The sequence below is a fragment of the Homarus americanus genome, unplaced genomic scaffold (genome assembly GCF_018991925.1).
Source record: "Homarus americanus isolate GMGI-L3 unplaced genomic scaffold, GMGI_Hamer_2.0 scaffold23578, whole genome shotgun sequence".
Lineage (NCBI taxonomy): Eukaryota > Metazoa > Arthropoda > Malacostraca > Decapoda > Nephropidae > Homarus > Homarus americanus.
Window position 1 is genome coordinate 5,146,683 of NW_024733231.1, and position 17,763 is coordinate 5,164,445.

The 17,763-nt window shown below is 36.2% G+C and overlaps 2 protein-coding genes across 6 annotated transcripts; both read right to left on the reverse strand.

Moving 5' to 3' along the window:
- Nucleotides 1-5,848: 5,848 nt before the first annotated feature.
- On the reverse strand, nt 5,849-8,849 carry LOC121869612 (protein C8orf37 homolog). Of its 5 annotated transcripts, none has more exons than XM_042371090.1 (4): nt 8,773-8,849; nt 7,807-7,895; nt 7,340-7,528; nt 5,849-6,342 (listed from the first exon to the last, which is right to left on the reverse strand). In XM_042371090.1, the coding sequence occupies exons 2-4, from the start codon at nt 7,887-7,889 to the stop codon at nt 6,093-6,095; spliced, it is 522 nt and encodes a 173-aa protein (XP_042227024.1). In that variant the 5' UTR covers nt 7,890-7,895; nt 8,773-8,849; the 3' UTR covers nt 5,849-6,092. The 5 variants fall into 5 exon arrangements, with proteins under 5 accessions (XP_042227024.1, XP_042227021.1, XP_042227020.1 ...); XM_042371087.1 differs by lacking the exon at nt 8,773-8,849 and adding an exon at nt 8,615-8,698; XM_042371086.1 differs by lacking the exon at nt 8,773-8,849 and adding an exon at nt 8,383-8,463.
- Nucleotides 8,850-9,848: 999 nt separating this feature from the next.
- LOC121869613 (BET1 homolog) lies at nt 9,849-12,640 on the reverse strand. Its single transcript, XM_042371092.1, has 4 exons — nt 12,496-12,640; nt 11,524-11,642; nt 11,159-11,215; nt 9,849-10,828 (listed from the first exon to the last, which is right to left on the reverse strand). Exons 1-4 carry the CDS (start codon nt 12,512-12,514, stop codon nt 10,673-10,675), a joined length of 351 nt encoding a protein of 116 aa, XP_042227026.1. The 5' UTR covers nt 12,515-12,640; the 3' UTR covers nt 9,849-10,672.
- Between the last annotated feature and the right edge of the window lie 5,123 nt (nt 12,641-17,763).

The following is a 17,763-nucleotide window of genomic DNA, read 5'->3' on the forward strand; positions in this document are numbered from 1 at the left end:
GCGTTCTAATCACTCTGGGTACCTGTGTCGTATTACTGGTACCTTTTACTTTTACTTTTATCCTCTTCGCCACTGATCGGCTTGTTATCCGCTTGGGCAATCGGTCACGTCTCTGATTACTTTTCATTTTCATTTATCTTCTTCGCCAATGATCGGCTCGTTAGCCACCCGGGTGATCGGTCACGTCTCTCACGCACTGTTGGCAAGTACTGGGCATGCACCGGCTCCTGAATGTACCTGAACCTGCTCCAGTGTTGGTCAAGTCTTGTCTTGAAAGAGCTCACACTCGGTGCCGTCACAACACTCTCTGGTAGATTGTTCCAAGAGTTCACAACTCTCACTCCGAAAAAGTTTGCCCTCACAGTTTTCTGGACTTGCGGCTTCTTCAACCTTGAGCTGTGACCCCTTGTGGGGCGAGCCCTCCTTTCGACGTCAATAATAATCAACTGACAGTCTTTTGCATATCTCGGGGACCAGACGGGATAACAGTACTCAAAACGGAAACATATCACTTTTGAAGAACGTCCATCTAGGTAACTTGATTCACCTCACAATGACCCGAGAGCTTCAGCTCGTCAACACACACACCCCAGCAGGTCCTTTCCACATTAATTTTGTCTCAGTATTATACCTTACCTGCATTGTCTATATTCATGCCGAACCAATTGTAAACCTGGATGCCGATTTTACTGAATAAATATGTCTATAACACTCATATCACAAATAAGTGTGAATTAATGAAACATGTGAAAAATAGTCAAAATATAATTACGTAAATATATAATATCACATTTCGGATTAAACAGCCACACATTCCCTTCAACATTACATCATCAAAAAGTTTGCAAGATTCAGATTATTGCCACACACACAGGATATCCACTGTTCTTTTTATTTATTCTCTTTCTTCTAGTAAATAATTAAAATATATTGATACCCCTTAAATTCAGAGTCAAGTAATTTAAAACACGACCCCATATTTCTACACTTCATTTTTTCTTCCTTGTTTTGGTCCGTTTAGGAATTTTTATAACGAGTTTAATGAGTATCTATCTATATATCTATCTATCTATATATCTATTTATCTATCTCGGAAACGCATGGAACAAAATAATATAATCATCAATGTAGTTAACTTCCTCATTCACTCTCTCGCTTCTTCCCGTCATCACGTAACATGTTCCTGGCACAAGTGTTCTGCCACCTTACTAGCTGACGAGGCTGTGTGTATGTTTCCTGGCTTCTGTTTGGTTTGTATGGGGTGTATTTGTAAGGGAGAGGTATTTATTTATAATGGTTTAAGGATGAAAATGTTAACTTAAAAGTTTTTGGAAATCGGGACATTTGTTTCCGGGTTAGTTGGCCCGATCAGTACTTCTGGGAACTGAGCACCAACACACTATTCTAGGAACCTCCCTCACTCTCACGACCTGCTGTGAGAGGAGGATGTAGGCTGTTGTGTTTTGACTGAAGGGAAAGACATTAGGATCACCTGAGGATTAGACACCCTAGCTTATTTCACCTGAAGATTATCCACTAATGCTAATCTAACCTAACTTAACCTAACCTTCCCTACCCCTAGATTCAGCATCCCAACTTATTTCACCTGAAGATTAACCACCCTAATGCGTACCTAAGATTCGACACCCCAGCTAATCCTCCTCAGGGAGCATTAGGGGGAGGGGTGTCTAATCTTCAGGTGAAATAAGCTAGGGGTGTCTAATCTTCAGGTGAAATAAGCTAGGGGTGTCTAATCTTCAGGTGAAATAAGCTAGGGGTGTCTAATCTTCAGGTGAAATAAGCTAGGGGTGTCTAATCTTCAGGTAATCGGACATTAGAGTATATTTTCTCAACAGGAAGGGGAAGATGTAATAGGAGGGAATAATGTTGGTTATAAAATACTTTAATGAATACTTAATACTGTACTTAGACAAAATACAGATAAAAAAACATGTAATTTGAATTTTTGTCAGGTATGCAAGGTGTGACTTCAAGGGGGTTACTAATTTAAAACTGCAATGGCGCAATCATCATCAATATATATTTTTAAGGATTTTATTGGACAAAGGTCAAACAACCCCAAATCATATATGTATACAGTACAGTATAGTCTTGATTTGTGCGGTCAATTGAACCCGTCGAGGTCCGCGTAAAATGAGAAACGCTTAAATGAAATAACAGAACATATGGGATTAATTGAAATAGAGACTGGGCGGACTCCCAAACTCCACTTTTTCCGACACAATATGTACCTTGTAGTAAAAATAACATCTTAATTTTATGATGGTATGCACACACACATAATATATAAATAAAAAACTACACTACAGTACAAATATAAAGGTGTTTAACACTTACGTTAGTAGAAGAGATGGGTCGGCACACGGGGATGGCGGCTGGTTCCGAGGCAGAGGGCAGATTAATGGCCCTCCGGTGAATCACTATCACTATTCACAGAGGTTTGCAGGGCCTCTCTGACAAACCCCTCAAAGTCCATATCCTCACTGTCACTATCACTGACTTGGGCTGGCTGTGGTTGTGGTGGGTTGCGGGCGAGGAAGTCCGTAATACTACATTGACGACTAGCATTGATGTTGTCGTCATACATCTGGACATACGGCTCCATAAATTTCGACAGAAGGTTATTAGACACTTCATACCGATGCTTGACTGTGTCTTTGTCAAGGGTGAGCTTGATTTTCTCCGCCAACTCGATGACTTCCTTCACATAACCATGGCTTGGTCCAGGTAGTTCAAGGTTTCTCGGGGGTGGTGGGGGTCCAGCGGAAGCCATTGTGAGGGGAATAGCGGGCACAAGAGAGAACTGTATACGCGGAGACTGAGAACAACGAGACTGGCCCGGCTATGTCAGCGACTTCTTCCCTCTGGTGGCAGGGCACGTCATGTTACATTAGACCAATCACAGCTAGCGGCGGAGGGAGGTAAGGATGCTGGCCCAATCACTGTCCGATACGTCATATGACGTCAGCGATAACGTAAGAGCGACCTAATGCGCACCCTCCCCGCGCCGCTTCCCGCGTAAATGATGGAAAGAACCGTGTAACTTAAAATTGTCATTCTGGCAAGGTGCCGTGTAAATGACCAAACTGGAAAACAAAATCCACGTAAATCGAGACTATACTATTTTGGATTATTTGGTCATTTGTATAGTGTACAGTCCCTTTCACTAGTGGACAATGTAGGATGAGAAAAGGGTGAATAAAGTAAGACAGGGGTATAGAGTAATAAAAACTGTTTAAGAGAATAGAAAATTATAAAATGAAAGGAGATACAGTAGTAAGGAAGGTACAGATTGGGTCCAGTTGGGCTTTCTGGAGATTATAATAATGAATGTCTACCATACACAGTTCATTACCTAATTCACACCCAAATTTGTCTTCACTTGTAATATAAACCATTATTTGTTTGTACAGGGTGGGTGAGAAGTTACCTTGTGAATGTGTCACTTATTTCTTGACCACCCTGTATATCAAGAATGTACTGTAATAATAATAATAATTGATGTTTAGTCAATTTGACCAAGGACAGCTGATATAGCCATGAGAGTCTTGTTTCCAGTAGCGTCCTTATGCCAACAGCATCTGGTGTTCATAGGGCCAGGCAGTCACCCATCTACTAACCACATCCAATGTTGCTTAACTTCACTGATTGAATAAAAAGTGGTGTTTGCAATGTGTGTACAGTATATATAATTAATGAAAGAATTAGCCATACAATAACAGTTGGTATGAAATGAGAGAATATATATTGCTATAAGTTTATTTTTTAGAAACAAAATACTAGTTAAAATTAATTTTCAATCAAACAAACTGACTTAGTTATGATCTTTGGTGCTTGTTTTACATAGATGTATAGATAAAAATTATATGTGTGTTATATAACCTCAAACAGGCGATTCTATAATTGTGCATGGTATTTTATGGTCCACATGTGAACTCATATCATAGTGCTGAGGGAACAATGTGATGGTACTGTGGGCCTCAGAAAAGACTCTCCTATAACCTCATGTTTACTTACTTCTCTATACCTTATTGTACTGTACTGGTCTCCTCAATCAATGTACAATTTGAGGAAAACTATGTACAGTAACCCCCAGTAGTGAGCTTACCTAGATCCTCATACAGACTATAGTTGTATTGTCACCTCAACTGATGTACAATTTCTGGTACAAATACTGAAGGTAATGTGGGTTTAAAATTATACGTACATGAACACCAAACAAGTTATTGATGAGATATGTTTCAGATCTAATCCATTTAACATCTAACAACAGAAACAGTAACCGTCTTAGCTTTAACTTAATAACAATAAAAAAATTTCTCATATGTACAGTAGATGCAAAGACTATACAATACTGTATTATAATTCTGTAATTACTAGTACAGTAGATGTTATCCTGCGTGGAAGGAAAATATTGGACACAGGGCACACATCCCCCATATCTTTTTTAAAAACTTTTTTATGTGCTAATATATGATGATATTTAAATTCCCAACAACTTGCTGTTAATATTACAGCATGAAAATATGTAAGGAATTATAATGGACATTTCAGTTCTTTCAGTTAAGATTATTGCTATCCTTAATGTGTTTTTAAATGCAGTACAATATAGGTAACATCACAGTACAGTTCCAAAAGCCTCACATATTGTCATGATCCAAGGGTGACAGGGAATGTCAAATCACTCCTTGGAATACATGGAACATTAAAAAATATATAATTATCCTCCTCTAAGCAATACGGGTAACAGCTGGACGGAATGGGTAAGATATCACTTATTAATAATACAGTAATAGCTGATCTTTTGTCTCGAAACACGACAAAGTCAAAGACTCGAGAATAAAAAATAACAGTACGACTTCTATCATTCATAAACCCTTAAGTTGTAATATTCCCTCTCCTCCTCTCCCTCTTCTTCCCCTCCCTCTCCATCTCCTCTTCTCCTTCCACCTTTCCCTCCCACAACCTAAATGGTTCCCTACAATAACATATATACTCCTATGTGTTATCTGGCATGTAAACAATAAAAACATACTGTACACTACCGTATATGCCATGCTAAGTGTTACCATATACGACCAGTGTTGGCCTCTCATAATACTGCAGAGTCAACGAGAATATATTCACTCTTTAGGTATTGATAAATTACTGTATATAAGCATATAACTAACAAGTGTACAGTACGGTACCTCAAGAAACATCCTGTACTGTAATGGAATAACAACACACGGGGCTCATGTCACTGTGTTTGGTCCAAGTTGTTTGTTGAGTTGGAATAAAAATCATACATTAACTGAAACATCATCAGTACACATTGGCATATTCTGGTACTAAAGTTACGTGTTTGTTTAGATGGGCGATAGCTGTCAACCGAGATCTTTGATTATGGGAGGCAACTCGAGGGATTTTGATAGGTAAATAGTAAACATGTACAGTACAGTATATCCATAAAAAAGTGTGTATTAAATGTCAATAAAACTCAATTGTGCAATAAAAAATCTTGAAAATATTTAACTTCGTATAAGACCAATATTATGAAATCATTTACGGTAAAACAAGGTAGCATGCGGTCCTTTTCTTCTTCTTCCCCTTAAGATAAAGCTTAAAGTGCTCAGTGGATGGATACATAAGCTATATTGTAATTTATTTGGAATGTGACATTTGTATGGCTGTCACACCAAGGTCACAAACATCACAGCCCATATTAGTGGTGAGTGGCACAGCATGCATAGGATACCATTGTCCCCCAAAAAAAAAATACACTTCTGTTTTCAATGGACACAGTATAATTTCCCTGTGTTTTTTCGGGTATATGACATTCCACTCATGAAGAAAGTACAGTATAATTAATTTAACTGTATTGTGTACATTTTCCTGTATTCCAAATGGTATACTGTATTCTGCTACAGTTTGATTAACACTTTCTGATAATATCTGGCCTAAGACATGACATAAAACCATCCCATAAATAACTGTATAAAAAGACTTCTTCCATTATAGTTCCAGTAAATCGGTAATGAACAATGAATGTTTAATCTTATGGAATATCGTCACACTACCCTTTCCTAAAATCAATGCCCTCCACACACCCATTTTAAATTCTTCTCGGCGTTAACACTCTCCTTTTCCTTAGCCGAGCGATGACGACACTGACAGGCGTAAGCACGAACGCCGCGCTGTGAGTCTAGACGGGCACGGAGACGACTGACATTGGGATAATTATCGCGAAGGAAGAGATAGTTCGTCTCCTTAGTCCAGGTAAACCCATCAATCATGACTACATACGAGTCACAGTCAACACACCGAAGTTTGTCACATGCCCTGAGGGGGGAAAAGAAGAGAACACTACATTGGTTATCTGACAAAACAGTAGCTGTACTGTATTTAATAAAAATATATAAAAAAAAGACAAATAAAATCATGTACCCAGAGGTGTGCTAGATAAATTATGGTAAATATGCAAAAAAAAAGAAAAGAAAAAGAAAAAGACTACTCATACCTAATAAGAGGCAAAGATTCTAAGGTAGTCGAGGGAATGGTTATTAAACATTATTTCACCACACAGGGAGAATCAAGGGTACTGTATGATCCTTCTAGAAATACCTATCCTTAACTCTTAACTTACAGACCCTGAAAATCAGTGTCTTCCTTAGCATCAGAAAAACCTGTAAAATAAGTCTAAGCGCTAGAGTATTTATCAACTAGAATAACAGCAAATGGAAGGACACACAGATAGACAAAAGAAATCGCACAGAATAACAACGTGATGAAAGGCCAGACAGACAGACGAACACAAAGGCAGACAAAGTAAATGCCATACACCACAGGAAATATTTGATGTAATGACAAGAATTCTGCTACATTAACCTGAAAGATTACGTTGTTCACATAATTACATAAGGGAGAATTTTAAACATGAACGATATGCAAGTCTCAGTATAAATAATGTACAGTATATACAGTACTTATTATACAGTATTTGTTACATGTGTAGGTTGTGTATAATGTATTAACTACCTATGTATTGATGCATGTTTTGTAGTATGTAGTGATGTACTGTATGTTATGTAATATGTATGATGCATGTGTAGTATGTATATGCTTTGAAGTATATGTACAATGTATGTTTTATAATATACACGATCTATGCTGTAAAATACATATGCCGGCTGGTGTACGGCGCACGATAATAACGTCAAAATTTCTTAACAAAGGCTCAAAATGCGTCGTTATTTTTCGCCCATCCTGTGCAGTACAACCCTGACCCTTCCAAGACAAAATTACCTGAGGCACCTCAACCAAGTTACCCACAACCCACCTGAGAATAGTCCCTGTTGATATGCCTTCAGGTAGAGTTGTTCCACTGAGGTAAGGTGTGCTGCACTTATTACTTCCCCCTCCTGGCTGTGAGGCGAGGGTGTTGGGAGAGTCAGTTGTGCTTAAGGGCCGAGGAGGGGGTTCAAACTCCTCCAGTAAGTCCTTAAGGTCGTCCGTCTTGGCGCTCTCACTGTGAAACGTCGATGAAATGAGATGATTGGCTGTTTTAAATTCCTCCTAAACATCCTAAGTACATGATTGGAATGTTTTAAAATCCTCCTGAACATCGTGTATTTTTCCAACTATCAGAATATAATGTATACTACAAGAGATTGAATTTACCTTCCATAAAGTGATCATAAACTGACAATCTCCAGATCCTTTACCAAAATACACTACCAATTGAACCATATCTACCGGGTACTGTACTGTGGTTATTTCTCAAATTCAAGATATAGGTTAACTTACCTTTTTACGTCTGTAGTTCTCAGTTTGGAATTTTCGAAACTTTCCTCCACTTCATCGAGCAAGTCATCAATATCATCTGCCATGTCTGCCTGTAAAAAATAATCGTCAGTTTCTTAGACCCTGGTAAGTAAAATCGTCAAATTTACAATATAATTTACACAATGAATTCATTATATTATATTATTTTAATCTAATCTTTATTATCTTGTGTTATCAGTGATGCATTACTCTCCTCAAAGATTCCTTCTGAGGGGTGCTGACATAGGAAGCTGCTCTCTCATTCAGTACACTGCATCTCCTCTGAACCAATCAAACCAAACTCAGCAAAAACATAAACTAAGATCATTAGGTTAGGTTAGGTTAGGTCAGGTTAGGTCAGGTCAGGTCATATAATATAAATGATTTACACCCTCAGCCCCACTAAGTTGTTAAGCAGGAATACTTCTTCACACACTGAGTGGTAGACCTGTGGAAGTCTACCGTTTCAAGCTGTGGAATCAAGAACAATACTGGGGCCTCAAAATAGTCCTAGACATGACATCAATGCCGACATCAAGAACAATGGAGGGATCCTACAGAGGCCACTGGCGCTCGTCCCTCGGCTTGGCCATCTCTAGTTTGGGTGGCCATTAGGTAAGTAAGGCAGGTGAATGTGATCCACTTTGTCTTTTGATTCATCTGTTTGTGGTTATTTGATGTATACAAGACCTATTAATTAATCTCAATCACATTCTCACAGGTCAGAGAGGCTGCCAATTATATATTGTTTTAACTAGCTCATGAAAGTGTCATATAACAACATAAATACCATAATAATGAGAGGTAAATAATCCTCGTCAACAGCAGGTAACTCCTGCAGGTGGGTCACGCCCCTTTAATTATAGATGAATACGGCATCGTCACACGTAATTAACTAACTACACAGTACCAACTTGTCAAATTCCTAAAATATCTGCCAAAACTCACTCAAAAATGCTCGGATAATACAAAAAAGACGTTAAATTACGATTTGTAGTTTATTGTTGTGAGAAATGCCACTCCGGAATGTGTAAACATTAGATCGGCCCAACTTAGAAAGTTGCCGAACTTAGGATTTGTAAACTGGGCCAGGTTTAAAACTCACTATATATACAGTATATATATATATATATATATATATATATATATATATATATATATATATATATATATATATATATATATATATATATATATATATATATATATATATATATATATATATATATATATATATATATATATATATATATATATATATATATATATATATATTATATATATATAATATATATATATATATATATATATATATATATATATATATATATATATATATATATATATATATATATATATATATATATATATATATGTGTGTGTGTATGTGCATATAATGTGCTTTAAACTCTTTAATCACCATAATAAAAGTAAGTTAAAGTAAGTTCATACACTAAGCAATCATAATTTATTGTTAAGGAAGATACATTATTCTTTTTCCTCCACAGACCTTCACCACTATCCTCATTAGAGCCTAATGACACCATGATAATTACTTTTGTCATCATCCAAATGACTTTCAATAATGTAATTACCCTAAGTTTAATGTAGGTATAATGCAGAGTGGCTGATTCAAAAACAAGCAGACTGTCAATATGTTCTGCTATGGTGTTCCTGTCTACAAAGCCCAAGAATATGAATTTCCTTTATCCTAGTTGTATCACACGACCTAGCAATATCCTTCTGCAGCATTTCTAAACCCCCCAACACACTTCGTCATGGTGTCTGGTCATTCTCTATCTTTCTGTATTCTTTATGCTCTTTACTGAACTCCAAATCCTCTTCTCACATCTGACCTGAGGATTCGAACCCATGACACTGGAAGGAGAGGCATACTTGTTGCTATATTGTACCAACACCACTGCATGAAAAAAGTATCCCTTAAAAATAGAACTTCACTGTAATAATTTAAAACCTAACTACTTCAATAACTTTTAAAATACATGATAATTATAAAAGACAAGTTGTAGGATAATTTTATTTAAGAATATCACAAAATAAATCTCTGTTATGTTAGGGGAGAAATGAGAACAGAGGCAACACATTAGTCACCTCACACAGTACGTACAGAATCTCTAGTAAACAATGACAACAAAACCTATTGTTCATCAAGTGTTGTTCATTTCCTAACAGATATTAATAAATACTTTAACATTACAGTAATAAAGAAAACAAATTATAATCAAACAAAAGCTTCAACATTAATAACATTCATAATATTGAAACTTTAATCTAATTATGTGTGATATTGTTTATGATGACAAAAACAAACAGTAAAGAGCCTTTTTAGGAACATATACTATAGTGAAACCTTGATATAATGGACTTCCCTCTCCATACATAGGTAGTTTGTTATATGGAGGTGTCATATCTAATGGACACACCAAACCTTGAAATTTACCTCCTTGCTGACATGACCATATGAGTAAACATTTTTAATTATTCTATTACAAGTTTAGAAGTATAATAATACTAATGCTGGTTATAATGGGCCTATAACTTTAGAGTATTATTATATTTTTATTAAAGACTGAGGTGGGTATTTATGTAATCTGGACACATTTGTAACATGAGTAAATCTATAAAAAAAAGGTACAGTCTTAATATACACGATGGGATAACTCTACTTTATCATACTAAAAAATACTAAACTATTTACAAAACCTCACATGGAGTTAAAAAATTTAAAAAAATTTAATCTTCAACACCAATTACATAAGATTATAAAATTTTGCTGTATATATAAAAGTTTACAAAATCGAGAACGGAAAACTCTACCATAGCTTCTTCACCTAAATTTCAGGGCCACCCAAAGCAAGAGGAACACCACGAAACAGAAGCAGAAAAGAAAAATTAGATGATAATTATGTGATCCTTTACCCATGATCACCAAACGCTTCATACTGCGCTCCAAGAAATTCCCCGATTTGTGAAAGTCATCGTCCTGAAAAAGGTAAAAAGTAAAATATTAAAATCTTATTGACATTTATATAAAACCTCTGCAGTACATTGAGACAGCTTTTATACTTAGTGGAATACATATATGCTTCCTCTATGTATTAGAATTCTGCAGCATATATCAGGTTTTAGTGAAGGGGAATAAGTTGTCGTATAAACCTTTGTGAATTTTGGACTGAGAAACACACAGAATACTAGTACTTATAAACATGTTTACTGCACCAGCTATAAAGGGATATTTAATTTCTTCTGTAACTGATATAGGAAAGAATTACAGTATAACATTTACAAACTCCAAAATACAGATTATATTTACCATGTCGTTTAACATACTGTTTTGATTCTTGACTTCATTTCCTATGTCGATCGTCAACTGAAAAAGAAAACAGTGTTTATAATCGCGGAATTAGTTAAACCACTCCTTAAACACAGACGCCAGAACAATATATTATTTCATGAACCATTAACAATATTGGATCACCTGACGAATCCCGACCCAATCTTAATACATTTCACTCAATTATTACAAAATATTCCCTAAAATTCCTTGAAATCTTGAGGTTGCAACTCACTGTACGGTAATAATCAAGTACCCATCAACACACGCACTACTAATCGTAATCAACACACGGTACGTTAATGCCACCTAGGTCATGTTCACATCAACCTTAGTTACCTTACCGACTTTAGGGCCTTGACCTTGTGCTTGAGCTGCGATGTCATCTCCTCATTTTCTTCAGAGAGGCGCTGAGATTCATTATTACCTCCATAGCTATTATAGGTATATGGGCCAGCATTAGCTGTGGAAAATGGAACAATAAATCATGTTACCTACACAGATCATCCTTGGTACTAATGGTCAGATAAAATATTCAATAGTGAGAGGTTAAGTAAGTAAATAAGAAAGTAAGTAAATAAATATATAAATAAGAAGGTAAATAAATAAGAAAGTAAATAAATATGTAAATAATAAAGTAAATAAATAATAAGTAAATTAGACACCAAAAATCGGCAAAAATTAATCATTGTTAGTAAGCAGTGGATATTTTGCCATGACCGGTTAAATTCCTATTAATGCTATTTTACCGTATGTGTGCCCTGATTGGCTAATCGTCCATTACCGCTGAACAACTCGAGAATGTGACTGACTCTGGCGGCATTTGGCACTTATTTTGCCAAGTCGATCACTGTGAAGTTATAAAAATACATAACCAATTGTTCTTATCATTATAAAAGAGGCGGCGACGTTCACTAGAACCTGACCTAACCTACCTAACCTTACCTAACTTCCTAGCCAGGGGGTGGACCCTCTGTCATGTTAAACAGAGAGTACTTAGCCAATAAGAGCACACTCACAGTAAAATAACGTTAGTAGGAACTTAGCCGGTCACGTCAAAATATCCACTACGTTAAATAATATGGTAAATTTGGAGTAGTGATATTAGGTTAGTCGATTTCTATCATTCTCATAATTCTGATTTTTTTTCTTCACGAGTATGCATTCTTTTTCGCTTATTCATACACCTAAATTGCATTCAGTACATTATATAAATAAAAAAAACACGTATCAAAGCTTCAATTCTTTCCTACTACAAACACATTATATTTCTTCTCTGTTACAACTATACACAACAGGGTACACTTATTACCAACCATTCTGTGCTCGTCTCATTTTCTCCGGTTATTCTTCACAAAATTCTAATTACAAGGTTGGTAATATAACGTTTCTGGCAGACAGTTGAGCCCCAGCTACTGACAGTCCTTCCTACACGTTGTTTACGTCTGACGGCTGAGTGGCTGACGTCATCACCCACTCGTTCATACGGCATTACAATTCTGTATTCAATTCATTTTGTCTTTATTTGACATTAAAGGTAGTTTTACTTCATCCAAATTTTAATATGAGCATTAATTACACATACAATTAGTTGAAAATCTTAAGTAATTACTATAAACGGCTTGTAAATAGGTTACTTAATACAACATATGGGTGCTTGATAATCTCTTCCTGAGAGTTAAGACTGGAACAAAATAATTTGACATGATCAATAAAACCATATTAACCCTAAAATATGTTGTACAGTACTAGTGAGAAACAATAATACAGAAGAAAGACATTGTCACATTGTGGACAACTTGTGCATCAATGAAAATACTCGCTTCTCTTGCACTATCGGTATAATATATGTTATAAGGGTAATATCCAAAATATAATTAAATCTGAATTTTATGTTCGTTTTATGTAATTAAAGTAAAGGGATTTTAATCGTTGTTATTTCAATTGTGAATGTGATTGTTGTTTAGACATTAACCGCCATGTGCAAACTGTGAACACACCAGGTAAGGATTTTCAATGTAAATTTTGTGTGTATTCCTCACTGATTGTTGGCAACCATCATATATGACTGAGGACAGTATTCTGAGTGTTTGATTATAAAGGAAACATCAGCACGAATAATAAACCAAGGCGTAAATGATTTTCTTTACGGGGAATAGCCAACCGGGGCACAGGTCAACGACCCACAATGGGGCCTAGGGGGCGAAAAAATAAGAATAGAAAGAAATTAAAAATAGAAAAGGAAAGGGTTATATTAATCTACACCACGAAGTTGCCGGAAAACCAGCTCAGGAGTGAAGTAGCTATGGCATCTGTATAGCATTCCCAACTTTCGGGAGGCAGCTTTAGCAATGTTGAGGATGCCCACGGCTTCCCTGACATAGAGGGAATGGTGAGGCCTAGCATATCTATTTTAGAATTTGGCTGAATGATAGCGTCCTGAAATGTGAATGGTGTGAGATCATCTAATTTGGAAAGTGTAATTGGTAAATACCAAGTTTTATAACTATTGAATTTAACCCAATTTCTACCTCACCATTCAGAGATGCTGCACGGTGTTGTATTGAGTCTTTAATAGGAGTTTTATTACATATATCATGTCCTTTATTTAATAACACCATTTAGTAGTATTAGAATAATGAAAAAGATCGTATTTTTATTATTATTAACAATATCATAATTATAAGCTGGTAATGGCTAAGAATAATACTTGTGGTTGTAGTCACTTAATATGGCGTCACAGGAAGCTTGGAAAGACGAGATTTAGACTATTTTATTTATTAGGAATTCCTCACATGTACAATAAAAATACATTATGGATATGAACTGGAGATACAAGTAAGCATTTATTATACAGTAGGTAATGTAATAGAGTTCCGAGGATAACACAAGAATCCAAAAGATGTATTTATATTGTGGTCTTCAAAGTTCAAATGGACTGTGACTAATTCGATAAAATATTGTACTGTTAGTTTTGTAGTGTCTGTATATGTAGAGTAAGTATAATTACTGTATGTATAGCACTTGTAGGTACTAAAATGGTCAATAAGGTAGATATTTGTTCATTGATATCATTATACAAGTTTACAGTGGGCTTAGTATGTACAGTATATAGATATACGTACTGCAGGTATACATGTCTCGGTAATAACTAGGACACTGTCTCTTACCAACCATTTTACTAAACTTTTTCTGTGGCGGGAATGTATTTATTCAACAAAAATATGGAAAAAAATTGTAAAATGGAAGTTAAAGAAAGTTGGGTATATATAATCACTTCACCTATAGGCAGTGCAGGTATACAATCAATGTTATGTACCTAGGATGCCCATAGAGCCCCTTTGCTTGGTGCTCATACAATGTTACTGGACTATTCCTGCTCACCATGGTACTCTGCCTTAACACAAGCTAATATACCAACTACAAATTATTCAAAACAAGATGGTGAGGTTCATTCTTAACATGAACACAAGAGATGACATTGGACACTAAATTGTATCAGGTAGTGAAGCAACTGAGGCTGAATCATGCTTATAGGATTTTCAACAGACTGCGACCAGAGTATCTAGCAACAAACTTTGTAAGGATTAGAGATATGAGCCAGTGTGGTATTCTCAGAGGGCCCCCATACTCAGAGCCCCTTGTATATAATGCACACAAGTCTAGATTATTTTGTCAACACGGTTAGCACCAGTAAAAACAAATAACGGAATTGAATGAAAATTTGTGTAGACTAATATCATGATCCTGAACATGAAAATGGAAATTGGGTGAAGTTAGATCAGGTTCTGTGCATTCTTGCTTCCATTTTCGTGTTCAGGGTCATGATATTAGTCTCTCCACAAACCTTATATTACTCTAAAACTCTCACTCTTCCTGTGGTTTCATTTACTCTGTACTTTTTCATTTTAGGTTTGAACTGTATGATGACAGTACTGGTTGCAACATGGTTAGGCAAATTGTTCTGATTCTTTATAGATGCAAAAATTAAAGTGTATTTTGCATAACACCAGGTCCCATAAAATTGTGTTTACTTCCTTCAGTGCCCTACTGGTAAGACACTCTGGACACATCCCATTGAAAATCCTCAAAACATGATTTATGATTAAGTTTCATCTGGACAAATGGTTATATGGTAACAAATGAAACACAGGGTCAGAGAGAGAACTTTATTGATGAAATGTCAAGGGTGAACTTCTCTTTGACCCTGTGTTTCCTTTGTTACCATATAACCAAACATGATAAGCCTTGACTGCTTCACTCTACCTGCCACACTTAACATGTCTAATGTCTGCAGGTCTTCAAGACCAATATGATTACTTCCATTCATATCTAGAATCAACCTAACTAACCATCATGTTTTGAATAATTTTTATTTTGGCTTTTAGTGTGTTGTTGTTAAGGCAGAATACCATGATGAAGATGAAAAGTCCAAGTGATACTGTATGAGTGCTAAGCAAAGGATCCTACAGACTTCGATCAAGAGACATTTTACACTTCAATAAAGAAATATCATGGCAGTATAGTACTCTACAGTAATTTACTAAATAATCTTCAGTAGAGTTAACGTAATGTATTTCACTAAGGTTACAGTTGAAATGCTTTATAATCACACAATACATTAAACTCGCTCTCTTGAAATTTTTAAGTTATCCAAATAATATTGTTTCAGTTAACGTGATGACTTGTTAGCTGTATCCTTTAGATCTTTACCTCACACTTAAAGGGCACCATCATCAATCTAGTGCCAAGAACCTGCAGTTTTTCACGTAGTACATCATGATCCACTGTGTCAAAGGCCTTATCTAACATTATCATCCCTGTATAATTTCAACCACCTGTATTGATGTTGAAGGGTGGATGGCAGGTGGTGGTCATCCATACAGGTAAATGCTGTTGTGGTGGGTGTGTGTGTGTGTGTGGTGCTGGAGGCCAGAGGGTTGCAGGTCTCAATGATGCCGTTGTAGTGGTCTTGTAAGCAGGTGTCAAGTTTCCCCCAGGATATAGGGTGTGGATGGGGGAAGGGTTAGGGGGTGGTGTGTATTAGGTGGTGGATGATGTTGCCGGATCTGGGTTATATCACACGGGATTTTTTTTTATTTATTATTATCAATACACTTTTCACACTGCCTGAGTTGCACATAATTTTGAGATTATAATTTTGTTCTATATTGTTGGTGTGTGTGTGTGTGTGTCCAGGCTAGGGGTTATTTGTAGATTTAAGATGATATAACAGCTGATGTTGGCAGTCATGGGTCACCAAGTATTGCTTTGGGGAGGGACTGACACTCACTTTATAACAACACTACTTAAATATATTCCACTAATCAATAATTTGTAACAGGTATATGACTGACCAATCGCCCATCCAATCAAAGAACTGCTCATTGGCAAAGAAGATAAGTACAGTGAAAACCTACAGTGCAATAAACTTGGATGCAGTCAGAGCAGGACACCTTCCACATTGGGATTTAAAGGTATTGAACATTTCCATTTGTTATGATTGTTATTATCAATGACTGACACAAGGAGCTACTGCACTAAGTATAAAAATTTAGTGACTTGGAAAATGGGATGCCTGATATACTGTAGTTTGGAATGGAATCTATGTTTGGTAATATACATTTTTCTTCACTATGGTGTCTGTAGTGTTCTTATAATAGTATATCTTGTTCACAATTCATGATTTGTAGATTTCACTGTCTTAATTGTTGCCAGCCTCTCTACACTAGGGTAAAATGTCCATATTATGATATAGAATTGTGTAATACAGTATTTAGGAAGTGGCTACTTAGCAGGGAATTCCTGGTCAGGCAAACTCAAGGCTAATTCGTTGGGAAATCAATTGTGATTACAATGAATAACTTATCTAAAGGTGTAAAGTTTGATACATGGCAGTGAAGAACAGGAAACCAATTCTTTCAATATACAGTGTACAGTATATATTTTTTCATAAGAGATATATACCTAACGTGCAATGCTACAACAGGACATGAATCAGCCAAGAATAATATCCCTAAGCCCAACAGCTCCATCACAATTGGTTTCACGGCAAAGTAATGTTTTAGGAACATTAAGGGAGAATGGCTGCATTTAGCCACTGAACAAGAGCATAAACATAGTGGCTGAGAGAATTTATGATAAGTGAAGGAAACGAAAGTTATAATAGGAAATTAAAGATGTCACTGGCTACAGTGGCCAGATCATGTATATTATAAATAAAGTTGTAGACCAACAAGTTCATTACTGGTGTTGTGTCGTAAACTAATGGCCGGGACAGTCACGTTTTATATTTTTTCCTGCCGAGATGGAAATAACGACATGTGCCCCAGGGGTACATGCCCATCCTCATAGACATGTCAAAATGTGCCATTGTGGCCCTGAAACCTAGATCTGTAGATACAGGGGCCGGACAGTATTATTCTACAGTCCACATAATTTAAACATCCAGTATAACTTACTGTCACACCAGTGTTTTCTGACCGCACCATGTGTGAGCTCATTTAAGACCAGACTTGATCAACAGTGACACAGGTAAAGATACAAAATACTTCCTGGAATCAGTACTAACCCACAGAAAGGTC